Source organism: Fringilla coelebs (assembly GCF_963513975.1).
Source record: "Fringilla coelebs genome assembly, chromosome: 2".
In the NCBI taxonomy this organism is placed as follows: Eukaryota; Metazoa; Chordata; class Aves; order Passeriformes; family Fringillidae; genus Fringilla; species Fringilla coelebs.
Genome location: NC_140029.1, coordinates 31270160 through 31286451, shown reverse-complemented (window position 1 = coordinate 31286451; position 16292 = coordinate 31270160). Strand labels below are relative to the sequence as shown.

The 16292-nt window shown below is 42.8% G+C and overlaps 1 protein-coding gene across 1 annotated transcript in view; it reads right to left on the bottom strand.

The window, feature by feature from the left end:
• Positions 1-16292, bottom strand: part of AFF3 (ALF transcription elongation factor 3) — a gene marked incomplete at both ends in the record, with an annotated part of 315685 nt that overhangs the window by 68884 nt on the left and 230509 nt on the right. The window contains one exon of the mRNA XM_084226662.1: positions 1678-1718. Coding sequence (XP_084082788.1) covers positions 1678-1718 — 41 coding nt within the window. The remainder of the gene's footprint in view (positions 1-1677; positions 1719-16292) is intronic.

Here is a 16292-nt window from a genome sequence, read left to right as displayed (position 1 = left end):
CTGTAGTCCCTGAGCATGCTTTTAGGGCCAGACAGGGAAATATCTGATCATAAATCCTAAATCTGAGCCGTGATGGTTATTAATACTGAGGCCCTTCTACTCTGTGGATGAAGGCAGCCTGCAGCCAGCTACCTCACCTCCTTTGACGAGGTAGGGAACATCTATCCATCACTACCACTTTTCTTTCTGGGGAGACAGAAATCAAACTGTGGGATTTGGGCTTTGTTAATTACCTCCAGGGCCACTCCTGCAGGAATGTTCCACATGTAGCCCAGGGGGAGAATGCTGTGAAAAAAATCCCCATGTTTCCTTTGGTCACGGTATTGTCCCCACCAAGTGCAAAATCTGCTTTGCCTCAGCAGTGAGCTTGCACACCTCCAGGGAGAGGGGCATAGTGCTGACTCCAACTCCACTTTCTGTTTGCATTCATTCCAGTTACAGCAAATACTTCTGAGCCCTATAACTGTGCCAGCAATTTCACCCACATCCCATACATTTTACTCTGAATTTTTTTTCCCTTAAAGCGGGGCAAAAAATTCTAAACAAAACAGTGTTTGTAAACTTGGGGAGGGAAGGTCAATAATTTTGGCGGTCTTACCCTCCGAGCAGAGAGAAATGTTATTCATCCATGCACAACATATAATTCAGCCTAAGTGACAGGCTCTGCTCTGGAGAAATCCTGGCCTGAGCTGGCTTCCAGAGTCAATTACCACTTATTCCCAGGGAGGCGGGGGGCTGGGGGCCAGACAGAGCAGAGGGGGCTGCCAACAAGACATGGGGAAATTTACTCTGTGTCAGCCTGCATGACACAGTACCTCATTTGTGGAAAAATGTAAATCTGCTAGCTCTTTTTCACAGGCACTAAAATGTACAGTGTCTCCTCCCCCTTCCCTACCCCCTTTCCCAAAACTGGAAAAGAAATCAGGACTTAGAAAGCTACCTTATATTTCAATCAATCCTCTTTCATAAAAGTCATTTAAGGTAAATACCTGTGCAGACCTACAGACCAACTATAACATTTATTATGGCCCAAATCCTGAATTCCTCACTCAGGCAAGTTTCCCATTGAAGTTAATGGATTTTTTTGCTTGGAAAAGAGCTGAGTAAAACCTGAACACTAAGGATTTGGTCCCCTGCTTATCTGCCTGGAGCACTGCTGCAGTTCCAGAAGAAGTGAAAAAATTAATTAAATTCCTCCAAAATACCAATCTCTTAAAACTTAAGGGGTAAAAAAGGGCATTGTTTTTGTGCATAAAACATACAGAGAATCTCATCAAAGGAAGAGTAATTCCCAGGGAAAGGATTTGGAAAAAGTCAAAAGAGAACATCTCGGAATAAATGAAGTACTTATTGCTGAGAAATGAGCTCAGATATATCTCAGCAAACTCTAAAGCTCAGAATTTACTGCATCATTCATGCCTTCTCCAGTAAGTTTCTTATCTCTCGTTTGGTATCACAACAAGGGATTCTGCATACTCTGTATGAAATACAACAAGACTGTGATTTTTGCAGTAATAAACTCTACACATGCATGACAAATCCAAGCATGCAAAATGTTTAACATCCCAGTTCACAGATACTTTGGGGACAAAATCCGATTATGAGTTATATGCCACAATAAATAGGGCTCAACGTTTCATAAAGCAATTTATAGTTCATAAAAATGACAAAATGTACCTGTCAGATAGAACGCGGAGAGCAGATCTCTGTGCTGCCTGCTGGAAGAAAGGGCAGAGATGTTTATTTTATATTCTGACTTGAAAATTACGAGCACAATCAACACTTTAAAAAATGCGTTACACACATTTTTGTCACATGTCCAAAATGTTAAAGTACGAGCAAAGTAGCAGAGAGTCTATAGTCAAATGGACATTCCAGCCCAGTAAATGTAAGAACACTTTGTTTAAAATGCCAAAACCCAGAAGATTGTCAAAGCACCGCACGGTATTTGAGGTCTGAACTGCTCTATTTAGACAATTTTTTTCTGTAGGTCCCTGAAAACTCGCCAGGGCTCGGTTTTCTGCTTTCTCCTCTCCCTGCTTCCGCACTCCCACTCCTTCTCCTTTACCATTAGTCTCCTCCCATTCTTCCACAGAAACAAACATCACATATTTGGTTCCTCTGTGATGAATTATAAATTTTGCGAAGCTTGCCAGAGCTGCTGCAGAATTTTCATGAACACTGCCATGTTAATCTGCTGGCAGCATTTGCCTACACAGTACAGGATTGACCTTTTGCTGGTTTGCTCTTCAGTTTTTGCCTAGTCCAACTCTTTGGATGGGGTGGGGAAACATGGTTCTTGTTCTTGTGTTAAGCACCTGGTCTGGGAACAGAAACTCTCAAGCCTGCTCAAGTTTAATAGGACTACAAAGCCTATCCCTGAGCTAGTTTGCCACTTTACTAATATTATTTTTCCCCCTCCTTCAATCACTTCAGGTGGTGATTCATGGCTTTGGCACAGTAACCAGCTGCTAAGCAAAGATGAAATCCATAATGTTTTGAAAATCTGCCTTGAAGACTCCATTCCACTTGGATGTGCCCAGTGTGTCCTAGCCCCAGCTGCACCTGTCCAGGCTGTGCCTCACATGACACAGAGCTAAGCAGTGCAGACAGGCAAGGGGAAGGGAAATGAAAGTTTATTTTCTCATTGCAGTTACCAGTAAATAACATTTTGAAACGGTTCTTCCTGTCTAACCAGCCTGCTGGGGGCCGCATCCCTATTTCCAAACAAGTTAGATGACTTACAGGCATCCTGCTCAGCACCAGACAGTATGGATGTAACCCTTCTGGCTTGGCAAAAATGCTGCTGACAAATTGCAAATGAAAACTTGAGAAAACCTGCTGTTGTGGCTGCAGTTACATTGTATTTCACAGAAACGTGTGAAAAGATCCCTTGAATGGATTCCTGAAGATCTGACAGGAGTGGGAAGAGTTTGCTCTTAATTCTGGAAGTAGGATTTCTTCTCTTGGGACTTTCTGGAATAACTTGTGCCTGCTGGGTTTCTGGGGAAATGTAGTTTGATGTTACCCACCAGATTGTCAGAAGATGCAGTGGCATGGCTCACAAGAGGGTTTTTTCTTAGTGTTGACTTTCTACAGTGGGAAAAGAACCTGTGGGAAGGGCTTGGAAGGTCTCAGCAGCTCAGTGGGAGTTTTGTCATGGCGTGAACATATTGTTTTTAGTGTTAGGAAAATAATATGGCAAGCCTGGCATTTTTCACTGTTTCCACGAGGTCATACTATTTCCATGCTCTCGTATACAAAACTATCCATGCCACTGGCTACAAGCTTTAAAGAGTGCAGCCACTCTCCAGTCCCATGGGCTGGCATCATTTTTCCTCTCTCCTCTGCAAGGGATTTGTTAGGACAATGTTACACATTCTTGCAAGTTCAAATTCAGAGAACACCCAAACCTTAGGTTTTAGAATGACTTATAGCTTAAACTCTTTTTAAACACCCAGGGCCCACAGGAGTTCCTCTGCTCCCATGCCTAACCACTCCCACTAGCAGGAGGCTGTGACCATCCTGAATTTCAAGCTGCCCAGCTTCGATGCTGAGGCCTGCACTACTTTGCATCTTTGTCTGCAAAGCTCAGGAGTTTCTCTCACTATCTGAGCCATTTTCCGTGGCCAGGTTGTGTAGACAGGGGCCAGTCTTTCCATCTCACACAGCCACTGCATGGCAGTGCTGTTTGAGACACATCTCATGTGTCCCACTCTTGCCTCAGACCACCACAGGTGGTTGTGCAATACAACAGGTTAGAAAACCGATCAAATAAAAAACTAACAATTTTCCTTCATTTTTTTTTTTTTTTCCCCTATGTTATTTCTAACCTAGGTCCCTTTTCTGAGCTGCTCCCCCAGGGAGAGGGTGCAGTGTGAGACTATGAACGGCACTGGGGCAGGAGTGGAGACCTTTGCTGCTGACCTAAGATCATGTCCACCAGCAAGGTCACTTCCACCTGACATCGCTTCCACTGCCTTCTGGAGCCGAAGAGCACTCCTGGAGGAAGGTGCATGGTGGCTGTGGTAGCCAGAAGGCATTGAAGGAGACAGGTTGCTCTACACAGGCCTCATGGATATTGAAGAGACCACAAGCAAGCAAACATGAACTTTGAGGATGCTAAAAGCCCCTAATATGGGAAGCAGGGTTCATATCACTGTTGTATTTCCCTAAAATCCTGAATTTTTAGAGGAAGAAGTGCTGGATAATTTGTCTTCCAGCCTGAGGAAAGCTGCCCCCAGGAGGGAGGAGGAGAGGTGCCTTGTCTGGACCCATTTGGTGTGCTAATTGAGCCAGGAGACACTGTGGGGAACTGCAGCCTCAAGTGCCAGTCTTCAGGCTCCATCTTGATGCATTCAGTTGCTGAAAGCTTTGAAAAGGTGATAATTTCTGGATAAGAAAGTGGGTTCAGATGACAGGCAGGAACGCAGAAAGAAATGTACAAGTGTGTTTCAGTGAGATCATTCTACTTTTTCAATTACCCTGTCATTTTAAGTCCTTTAATAAACAACCTTCTTCACTGAGGTGCAATGCAGATTGCATGGGGCACCTCAGTCTTCATCTGGTGGTCACACATTCTCTAAATGAGACTATTGATTTCTTTCTTACACAGGCTGGAAATACAACTGTGTTGGACTGCATATTTTTGTGACCCCCTGAGCTGGTAATGGCCCCATTTCTAAATGATGGGGGAATAAGATCCAGTCACAAGTTTATTCTTCCTCCCTGGAGAAACAGATCTATTGCCTGCAATGAAAGGCGGTTAGCAACTATCCAGCAATTTTAATTCTAGCCTATATTGCTCCCCTCTCCTGGAGAAAGTGAGCTGTTGTAATTAAAGGTAGTTAGCAGTTCCCTAGCAAGTATAAATACTTGCAGCCACTAATTACAGTCTGCTCTCCTGTTCCCTTCCTTGCCACAGGACTGGGCTGCTCAATTTAGGGGGAAATATCTGCCCTCACTTCTTGCTAACAGTTTGTGATCCCATTCCAACTCATTCAGGAATCCCCATGGAGGGTTATGACACATCGTTTGAGGAACTCACAGCTACAGAAACAGTTTTTTGTGATTTATTATGTTTCTAATATGCTGGTATTATCTATCTAACAATGTAAGCAAAGGGGTGGTACTTAGTATCATATAATGCCTGCATGACTATTTTTTAATAGCTACGTTTTGATTGTGCTATTTAATTTGCATTTTATTTTACATCATTAACAACTTTACTGAGGCCAACTCATCATCCATCAAGAAATCTCAGAATATGTTCTACAGTCTTTATTATTCCTGGAAGTAAGTTACTATGCTGGTTATAGAAATTAGGGATAAGAAATAATTTTGATATTGCTGACAGAATTTAAATATCTCCAAGACTTAGCACTAAAATGTCCTTTATGGGAAGCTTAATATTCTCTTGATAAGTGGTAGAACGGAACTAGCAAGGAACAGAATCTTGAATTTTCAGTTCTTGGAATCAGAGGGGTTACAAAATGGAGTAAGATTCTCCTCAATATGAACATGGGTATTGGAGGCCAACTTAACCACATAGTAACTTAAATGCTGAGTAGGAAGCAGGGAAGGTTAAAAACCCAATCACTCAGGTGTCTCAGGTACTTGAGCTAGAGAAACCAGCCACAGTAAATGAGTATGAATTATGCTATTTCAATACATCAAGAATTGCAAATTACAGGACAGTGGCTGGTTAGACTTCTTTGATCCCCAGCTGAGTTGCTTCAGATAATTTAGGGCACTGATCTGTCTATAGTCTATTAATCATTCATGGAAGATTCTAGCTGCACCCCAAGACTACTGGGACAAAACAAGTTTTCAGCCAGCAGTAATCATGGTTGGGTTCTCAACCTCCAGAGATTTCATCTCCTTTCTCCATCCTTTATTGCAATGAGCCAGAGCTTGGGAACATATTTAGGTTTCAGTGTGTGTTAAACGAGCTACCAAAATTAGCTTGAAGTGTGACAAGTTGCAATCTGTTGTTGAAGGGAAATCAGAGAGGAAATTAAATACTTTTATTGTAATTGGGACTGAGCAGTGAGCTAGCTCATTGTAATTGGGACTGAGCAGTGAGCAGAACGGGTTGAATGCAGCTATTGAGATGGAGATACAGGAGTGTTAAGAGTGTTCCCCAGAAATTCCTCTTTTTTAAATTTGCTGCAAAAGGATTGCTTCATAAACTGCTGGGCTCACAGGCATTTTTGGATAAGAAACAAATGAAAACTACTGAAGTATGTTCTGCTGAGTTTGGAAGACTGTCTTGGAGGCACTTGGGCTGACTGTAGATGCATTTTCCTATACCTCACCCACAGCAACCTTTGGCAAATAAAAGCCAATAAATTGGCTGTTGGCAGATTCAGGCATTTTGCTTTCCATCTTGCCTGTCCTGTGGATTAAGTGTTGTTTTTGTGAGGGAGCTCAGTTACAGCAATTGTATGGAGTGACACGGGCTACACCAGAGACTTCCCTGAGATGGCCCAGGTGTCCACGTGGTGAGAATTTGAACCATTTCTTGGTGACACTGAAGCAATACATGCTGCCTGTGCATGAGTAAATGGCACAGCTTCCAAACCATCTTGTTTGTCTTCCTTGGGTGGTAGGTGCTCCCCTGGAACTGTGCAGTGAACCATTTATGCTCTAAGTCAGCAGCTCTCCTATTAGCAACCACCCAGAGTGCTGGATGTCACCCTGTATTGGACTGCAGTTAATGAGCTGTAGACACACTTTTTCCAAGCCAGGGTTAAGGAAAGATGTCATTACTATACACTGCCATTTGGGAACCAAACCAGGAAAAACACTTTTTGTATCTGTCTTCTTTCACATTTCACTCTTCACATGTCTTCCATGTTGATTCTGTTTTCATTTCCAAAGGTTTTGTTTGTTTTTAGCTTAAATGCAGTTTATTCTTAAGCCAGTGAAGCCAGGATGAAATTTTTGTGAAGGGCACAACCTGACTGCATGCCACAGTTTGGGTGATGGGACTCCACAGAGTGGGGTTTTTTTTCTGCTTCAAACCTGGGTGCTGTTGTGGACCCAGAGCAAAACTTCTGGATAGTTCTCTTACTGTGAGCCACAAGCACAGTTTTCCTTCCACGCTAAGATGAGTTTATAAAAACCTTCTTGTGCTGGAAGTTAGACCTGTGCCTGTGAGACAGAGCTGCCCTGCAGCCTCCCAGCTCCTCTCCCTCCCTGCACAGGTGTTTATGGGCTGTGATCCAGCCAGCCAGCCAGCAGCCCTGCTCTAGACAGGCTCCGTTCATCCTGTGGGTATCTTTCACCCCAAGGCATGTTCTCCCAATGTGTTAAGCATCTTTCTCCCACGTCTTGAAACCCTCTCCAGTTTTTTGTTTTCTCCTTGAAGAGTGCAGAGCTGCCCATCAGGGCTGAAAACAGAGGTAATGGGAACCTCCTGCACTCACAGACTTGCTCTGGTTAAATGCCCATGAGTATCTTGTGGCCACAGGAAGTTGTCTGAGGAGATCAGGTCAGGCAATTTATTGTGATTCCTGACATTCCTTCTCTCACTGCATTATTCTGTACTCCCCACTGCTCCTAAGGGCTTTGTTTGAGGATTGCTTTCCAGTGTGGATTTCTGAGGGATCTAAAATCACTTGTAAACTACAGCTTGAGTGTTTCTCTGTAAATTTGCAATATAAATGTATGAATGTGATTTTCACTGTCTGGTTCATATTTATTTAAGATTTACAGACTGTAAGACTTAAAAGGGTCTTCCTTCCTTCCCATTTTAAAGTTGGTTACCATCAGAGCCACATCTTTTAAGAAACTGTAAAACTTCTGGATTTCATGATTTCTCTGAGGCCTTTCAACACCTCAGTATTAATTTTTCACCCTGGAGTTTTATTATTATATTCTTGGCATACATTGTTCTTTCTCCTCTGCTTTGCCTATTAATCCTTATTAATCTTCAGGGGCAACACAGTCTAGTGACTTTAACATGGCACCTGGGAGTGAAAGACCCAAGTGCTAATCCTGACTTTGCAGCTGACTTGCCATGTGGCTTCAAACAAGCCACATCTCAGTCACAGTCTCCCTGTCAGTTCTATAGAGATAATAATTCTTGCTTAGCTCTACCTAAATACCTCTCAGGGGCATTGTATTAAGTAGTTAATACTTGTAAAGTGATTTGGATCTCCAAATTGCTGTATAATCAGCATGGGTATTAACCATACAGAGAATTTTATAAATCTGTAAATGCTGAGTCTTCTGTCCTGCATCTGCTCAGATTTTTCCTGCAGTCTGGCCCCAAAAACCATGCAAAGTTTCAACACAGATGAGCTAACTTTAATATTTTTCAGTGGAGACGAGCAGAAGAAAAATCCTTGTTATTTTACATTAATAAAATGGTTAATTTCCAATGCCGGTGTTAGGAAGGTCTCAGTCATTGCAAACAAAGCAGCAGTCACCTTGGAAAACCCTTTCTGTCTCAACAGAAGTAGTCTCCTTATCCAGGGCAAAGTAACTTGGTTGAAGTGCTGCTTGCACTTAGGCTATTGCAGACAAGAATTGTCAATGTTGTGCCACGGGCTTTAAAAGATTTATTGGGAAGTCTGAAAGCTCAGAAATTAAAGTAGATTTTTTTTTGAGAAGTCCAAATATGTGAAAATAGGGGAAAGACAAGCCTGAATTCCCCAAATAGTGGTAACACTTCCCAGAGATGTGCTATGTCAATCAACTGTGATGCATTTGCTACTACCCAAGTATCTGCTTGGATTGTGCAAGGAAATAAAAAAGAAGACAGGGGTAACATCCTAGGCTGATTGAAACCAGTGGTTAAACTCTCACTGACTTCAGAGGAGGCAGTTTTCATCCTAGGTGCAGGAGAAATTGTAGCAATGGTTCCTCAGTCTCTGTTTCTTAAATGGTGGTTTTGATGGATTGGCTTCTGAATCTTTTTACTCATTTCTCATCATGTTCTAATATAGCTTCTACTCCCTTTATAATGTCTTTCTGCCCACAATTTATTTTCTTCATTAATTTTTTCCCCTTAATCCCTTTCCCCTTTTGTGTTCATTTTGTTTTCTGACATGCTCTCAGCTGCCTCTCTCAATTTCTGTTGTCTCCCACCTCTGTGCACCACATCTCCTTCCCACAGCTCCTCATGCTGATGGTGATGCTGGCATCGTCCCTCCCTGAGCTCAATGGCCGAGGGGAGAGAAGTGAGCTTGACCTTCTGCCTTGCAGGGAGCAGGAGGCAGCTCCTAGGGAGGCTGTGAGACTGTGTTTGTGTGCACACCTGTGAGAGAAACACCGCCTTTAATAGCTGTGATGTTACAAACAGCACCAATTGTCTGTGACTGCTGGTTGTTTAACCCTTCTCTTGCAGGAATGCTGGAATGCATCTGCCTGAAGGCAAACAGAGCTCGGTGGCCAGCCTTGAGCAGGACCAAGACTCAGGCACGGCGTCTGGCTGCAGCAAGGGCTCTCTGCAGCAGGAGGAAAAGTGCACAGCCTGGAAGGCTTATGAGAGACAGGGACAAGCAAAATCCAGCCTGGAAATGTTGGATCTAATCCTTCCTTATGCCTCAAGTTAGCCAACACTGCTGAATTGATTGCAGTAGGATACGTTCCCACGCCAGTCAAAACAGATGTTCATACAGTAATTCCACTTCACAAGGGGAAAAAGTTCTAAGAAAATATTTCAAGAAGATGGGGTTAAGAATGTTACGTCAGATACAGAAAGAAGTCTTGGAAAAAAGTGATATGAGTGGAAAAGGGCAGGCTTTGGAGATTTACCAAGCTAAAACTTGGCTTAGTCACAGCATCCAGATGAAGAGTGTAAGGAAGATGCCCTTATACTTTAAATTTAATTTCCTGTCTATTTTGGAGTTTTGCTACTAAGAAGCACACAGATCAAAGTGCCATGTTAAAATGTCCCCAAATTTTGTGCAGGTCCAAGATCCAAGCAGGTCTCTAACTTTTTTCACTGTCATTTATAGTCGTGGCATTCAAATTTAGAGCTTGATCCTGCTTGCCAGCCATAGAATCTGATTCTGTAAGATAGGCAGTGATGTGAGCCAAGTTGGCAGGACAAGACTAAGCTCTTATTTTGTTTCATCTGACAGTTTCAGTGAGGCAATCTTGGCCTTCTTGTCATGCCTTGTGGAAGTGCAAATTTAGATGTCACGGAGATTTTAAAATCAGAGCTGGCAAACCACAAAAAAACCTTGGATCAGCTGGCTTAAGTCTTACTCTGGATTCTAGTTAAGTTGGATACCAAAAGAATTGCTTCTCTAATACACAGGAAATAATGGACTTACCCAAGTTAAGTAAGGCTGCTACAGTGCCTATTCCTTCAGTCCAAAAACACACACATTATAGTGACAGGGGGCTGAACAAAGCATTTGGATTAAGTGAAAAAACCAACTGAGGTTCCAGCCGTTCCTTTACCCAAAACTTAATTTTTTCCACTTTTGCTTATCTCTGATTTGTGCGGTTTTGGTTGCAGTCAGACTTGTGTGTAGCCAGACTTCATGAAATAAGTTTTCTGTGCTCAGTGGAGTGAAAAACTTCTCATCAGAAAGATATTTTCCTCCAAGTTTATCAAGGCTTTTTTTTTTTGAGAGAAATTCATTTGCAGAAATGATGCAGGCTCTGTGCTTTTTCTCTAGACCTGAGTGTTCTCATTTCCTTTTTCACTCATTTTCCTTTCTGATCAAGCATCAAGTATTGCCTGATGAAGAGATGAATAAAAGGGAATACAACACTAAAATTACATGATGTGGTTAAAATATTTGGACATGGCATATGTGAACACAATTAGCACTGTCTAAAAATGGTTCTAACAATGAACAGGGCTATGCAGTGTTGTGTTGCAATTTGCCCAATAAAGCTCTTCTCTCTAGATATTCCTGCCTTGGTGCTCTCCTAACAGGTCTTACAGAAAGAAAGCTTTGCTCCTTTTTCAGTTTGTTTCAGAATTAATTACAGACGGTTTCAAATTAGCTGAAATATTGCATTTCATATGCAGAAGCATTGTTTATAATGCCTCTACTAAGAATCATTCCTTCTGGGAGAAGGTAGATGTGACTGTTCATTTCAGGATGATTTCCCTCTTTTTCTTGATTGTCACTCCATATCCAGAAGTGAAAGGAAAAAGTCCCACACCAATTGCCATCGAGCACAGAGATGGACTTTTGTCCTGTTGCAGTGTTGGGACAGATTTGGCTTGTCCTGAATGCCTGTGCTGCAGACAGTCCCACCAGAAGGATGCATTTCCAGCAACGCACCCTGCTAATCCTCAACGCGTACATGATGGGAACAAAACGTAGGCATGTGTGTTCCCATGGGAGCTACAAGTGTAACTCGAATCAGCATCAGTTTTTATGGATTGACCATGACCAGGGTGATGCTGAAGCATGGAGAAGTCCCCCCAGGGCCAGCAGCCCACCCCAACTGTCCCTGGGCTGCCGTGGGTGGGAGGCAACCCCAAGGTGCCCAGGAAGGCGCCAGGCTGGGTGAGCTTCCAGTGGTGAGCCAGATCAGGCTGACAAGACTTCTATTTTACTGTGCTAAAGCTGTGAACTTTCTGAGGCTGCTCTTCCCCTGAGGTCTCCTGTGAAATGACAAGGCTTTCTGTTTGTCTTGGCTTGCCAGCGGAGGGGCTGGTTTCGCTTACACTGCTCACACCCTGCAGGACCAGTCTGTCCTTGTCCTCTCTTGAGGAAGGTGGCCACTTGCAGGCAAATGCTGCCTGATCTCCTCCTTCAGTGCAGGAACATGAGCAAAATGAAGGAACTTGAGAGGATTGATTACTGCCTCCCTGTACACTCTGCAAGGGGGGCATCTTAAACCCCTGCGGTTACCTGCCGCCACAGGAGAGTAGTCATACTATTTTTCTTTGAAAAGAAAAATCTTGTGTCTTCCCTTTTGAGATCGGCCAGGGCTAGAGTGCAGAGCCATGTCCCTGGGAGTGTGTTCTGATTGCTTCTTCAACTTCTGTTTATACAATTTTACAAAATTTTGGCAGGAATCAAGAGCACATACCAGGGTGTTGGCTTTTATGAATCTCGTGGGATGTGAAAGTCAAGCTGACTCGATGAACTTTGGTTACATATTCCAGACAAGCACAATGACTCTATTTATTCAGACTTGGCAGCCAGAATGCAGATTGACTCTGTGGGTAATAAATTTTCACAGCCACAAAACTTCAGTGGCAACCAACCTGATCCTGTGCAAAAAAAAATGCATATGAGGAAGCAGACTTGGGTTGCAAAAATATGCTAGATTATTATTCCATGAATGCGTACCAGTCAGTTCATTTATTTGGCTATTGATTGACACGAATTGCACAAATGATGCCAGGGATCTTTCTCTCCTTAAAGGGGAGAAAATTTTCTATTACAAAATGTTCATGTTGTAAAAGGACAAGTGAGGGGGGGGAAAAAAGAGAATTGTTCACATTACAATTGACAATCTCCTTTTAATATTTCACCCAAGACTGATTTAAGTTATCCGGTGACCTCTACGGAGAAGAGCAGGGTATTATAATAGGGACTGTTTCATGTGCTATGCCACACTTCAAAGAGCCAAAAGGCAATAACCACTACAATTCAGCAGTCTGAACAATCTTAAGTACAATTTTGACATCTTCATGCTACAAAGCTTCAGATGCTTTCTGGGAGAGATGATGATGAAATTATTACTCTATGTGTTATAAATCAGAATGAATTGGCTCTTTAACTTGCAGATTTATGTTAACTACCTTGGTATCTGCTAATTGCATGCTCTTCAGATATTGATTGAGGATTAAAAAGTATATTTTCTTCAATCTGTGTGGTGTAAAATATGCCAACAGGAAATTTTCTCTCTGCATATTAGATCCTATGATCACTGCCTGTAAAATTGAAACGATCAGTTTAAATGGATAAACTATGCTCATTAAAGAGGAAAAATACATTTATGTAATTAAAATTACGAGACTAATATGTGTGGATAATATAATTACTGTGGGTGCACATGTACTCAGCTCAAACCCAGCCTCTTTGGCTTCTCCTGGGTCTGTGAATCTCAATACCTTAATTGCTGGTGTTGAGGGAAGGGCTGGGAATGCTTTGCCCACCGTAGTCTCAAAGCTTTTAATCATGCCTCTGTCTTGCATTTGGCCTCCCTCATCCATGGCTCACATTCCTTGGTTTGGTCACAGCATTCCAAACACCAGCCCTGGGAGCACAGAAGCACCTGTTCCCCTTTGCACCACTTCAGAAACTTCCCATTCGCTGCTTGGCAATTTCAGACTTCAATGCAAAATCTCCTCCAAAGTCTTCAAAGTTTTTCCCCTGAAGTTCCCCATTTAGAAATCAGCAAAATTAAAAGCTTCCTGGCTAATGCACAGCTCACCTTCAGCTCTTTGAGAAACTGGACTTCTGCTCAATGGTTATATGAGTCTGCTCAAAGGTTAATTTATTACATAAGGAATATCTGGGAATCTCTCATGTACTGTTCCTGTTCATTAATCTCTGATTTTTTTTTTCTTTCCTGTTTCTGAGCTCAGGAGATATGAGATAAAAGAGCCTCTGAGTTAGGAAGTAAAGGAAACGAGTTGTGCTGACATTTAAACACAGGTCCATCTGAGCAGTTATTGGAAGAGAGAGTCTGTGTTACTCTTTTTTGTGTCTATTTCCTGCAAGGTGGATGGAAAGGCAGTGTTTTGTTTTTTCAGCAAGTATATTTATTTAGGATTGTTCATTAAGCCTGCAGGTCTCAGCTAAGGTTCTACAAAGCATTTCATACAGTAGGAGCCAGCCTGTGCCTCTGGGAGATTTTTGTCTGTAGAGCCCAAGTTAGGAAAAAAAATGTGACTAGGAAAGGGGACCAAATAAATAAGTAATTTCCAAAGGCTGTTCATGCCAGGGCCTGTGATGATTAGAAGTGAGTCATGGGATCTCAGCCCTGCTCTTTGCTGTGTGGGTGGTGAGCTCTGTCCTGGCTCTGCAGAGCTTGCTGGAGCACCGAGGTGAAAGACCCAGCCTGTATCAGCTGCGTCTTGGAGCCCTGGTGACTGAGCAGATCCCTGGCACAGCACATGAACACACAAATGACGTTAATAATTACAAGTCATAGTGCTAAACCAGAGGTCCATGTGTGCCCGCCCGATTGGCAGGACTTTTCCACAATCTCTTCTCTGCCTAAACTACTCATGATCTTTATGCACAATAAACACTTTCACATGTCCTTTTCTGCTTGCCATGAAGCAAACCAGAATTTTTTATCTCTGGCTCTTCCAGCTGTTTCACTCTGACATCCATTACTCAGGATCCTGTCTCTCTGCCTGAAGGACATCTCTCCTGGCCAGCAGCTCCTGCCTCCCCTATCACCTTGGTCTGGCACCTTGGTCTGCTTTTGTTACTCTTCAGACATCCCTTCTATCCCTCACTTTACTTTGTCCTATGCTGTCTGTGAGCTGTATTTTAAGCTATCTAGACAAGCAGGAAGAGTAATTTAATGTGAAGTGTTTCAGGATGAAATATGTTACACAAAAAGAAATTGAATAAATATGTAAATAATAGAATTTGTGTGCTGAATCTTAACACCAAGAAGCTCTGCTCAAAATAGATGAAACAATGGTTTAGTATAAATATTAAAAAATTTTGATTTACCTGTTGTGTGGAATATGTTGAAAAATAGAGACATCTAATAAAAAGAGTTAAAGAAAATCATGCCTATCCTATGAACCTAGAATTATTTGTCTAAGTTTCTGAATTTCAGAAGTCTAGATACCAGCAGAAGTCCAGCCTACCCATCTAGATACTCCAGTTACCCATGACTGAAATAATCATATTTGAAGCTCACATGGCTTTGCCCCAGCCAGCAACATTATCATGCAGCTACTTGCTCACTCCCCCTGCCCCAGTGGGATGGGGAGGAGAGGCAGGGGAAAAAAAAGTTTGTGGGTTGATATAAGAACAGTTTAACAATTGAAATAAAAAAAAAATATTGTAAGAATTACAATAGCAATGAAAAGGATGAAAAGGGAGACAACAAAAAGAGAGGAATAAATTCCAAAGAAAGACAAGTGATGCAAAACACAATTGCTGACTGATGTCCAGCCCATTCCCAAGAAGTGATTGGTGCTTCCCAGCAAACTCCCCCCAGTTTATGTACTGGAAATGATGTTCTGTGGAAGGGAAATCCCTTTGGCCAGTTTAGGGCAGCTCTCCTGGCCATGGGCCCCCTCTGGCTTTCAATGCACCTGCTCTCCAGTGGAGCAGGAGACACTGAAAAGTCCTTGACTCGGGGTAAGCTAGGCAACAACTGAGACATCAGGGACTTACCAATGCTGTTCCCACACTGAATCAAACCACAGCACTCTACCAGGTAGTAAAAAGAAAACTGATTCTATCCCAGCCAAAACCAGGACAGAAAACCACATTATATCTGTGAGATGCAACCAGGAGCAGTACTGCCCTCATATACTCTGAAGGCATGGGTTGTGCATTTCAGGGAAAGAAGGAAGGGAAGGGGGTCTTGGCCTCTCATTCCCAACCAAAGCATCCACGCCAGGATACTGAGAAGAAAAGAGCATAGCACTGCTTGGCAACAAGGCACTCAGCTGGTCATGGGAAAGTCAAGCTTCAGCCCTATTCTACTGAATCCTTAATTATTTAGACAAAACACAACAATATTTTAAGGAAAAATTGGGAGACACCTCCTACAGCCAACAAAACCCAGCTCCCCTGACACATGGAAAACACCGGATGGTGTATCTGCTGCCAGTCAGGTAGTTCAGGGTGTTCAAAACACAGTTGCTGTAATCACTGTGTTACAGAGCGAACCAAATGCACAGCTAAGGTGTGCATTTCTCAGTTTTCTTTAGCTTTCTTAGCAGGCACGCAGAGTCAGGACCAAAAATGCTCAGAGGAGAGGCCAGGGCTGGGGGGATGCCGGAGGCAGGTAGGAGATAAGCAGCCCAGCAGCTAGTCCCCAGGGCCAGCTCATGATTGCAAAGTTGGCCTGAACCCTTAATCCAGAATTCCTGTTTCTCCCCTCCTTGGCCACTCTTTAAAACAAAACAAATTCAAATCAGAAGGAAGCTGATACAAAAACCTTCTGGGTCGCATCAAGGTAATAAATCACGAGCACTGCAGCCTGCTCCCTACCAATCCAGCAGTTAGCACATGCAGGCTGGCTCTGAGCAGCAACATCTGTTACTCCAGTTACAGTACTGCCATGTATTTTGATAACCTTTCTGTATGTTTAGAAAAAGCATTAGCAAAATATTTGCAGTAGCTCAGTCTCGACATGAAACATGCTTCAAGTGGCAC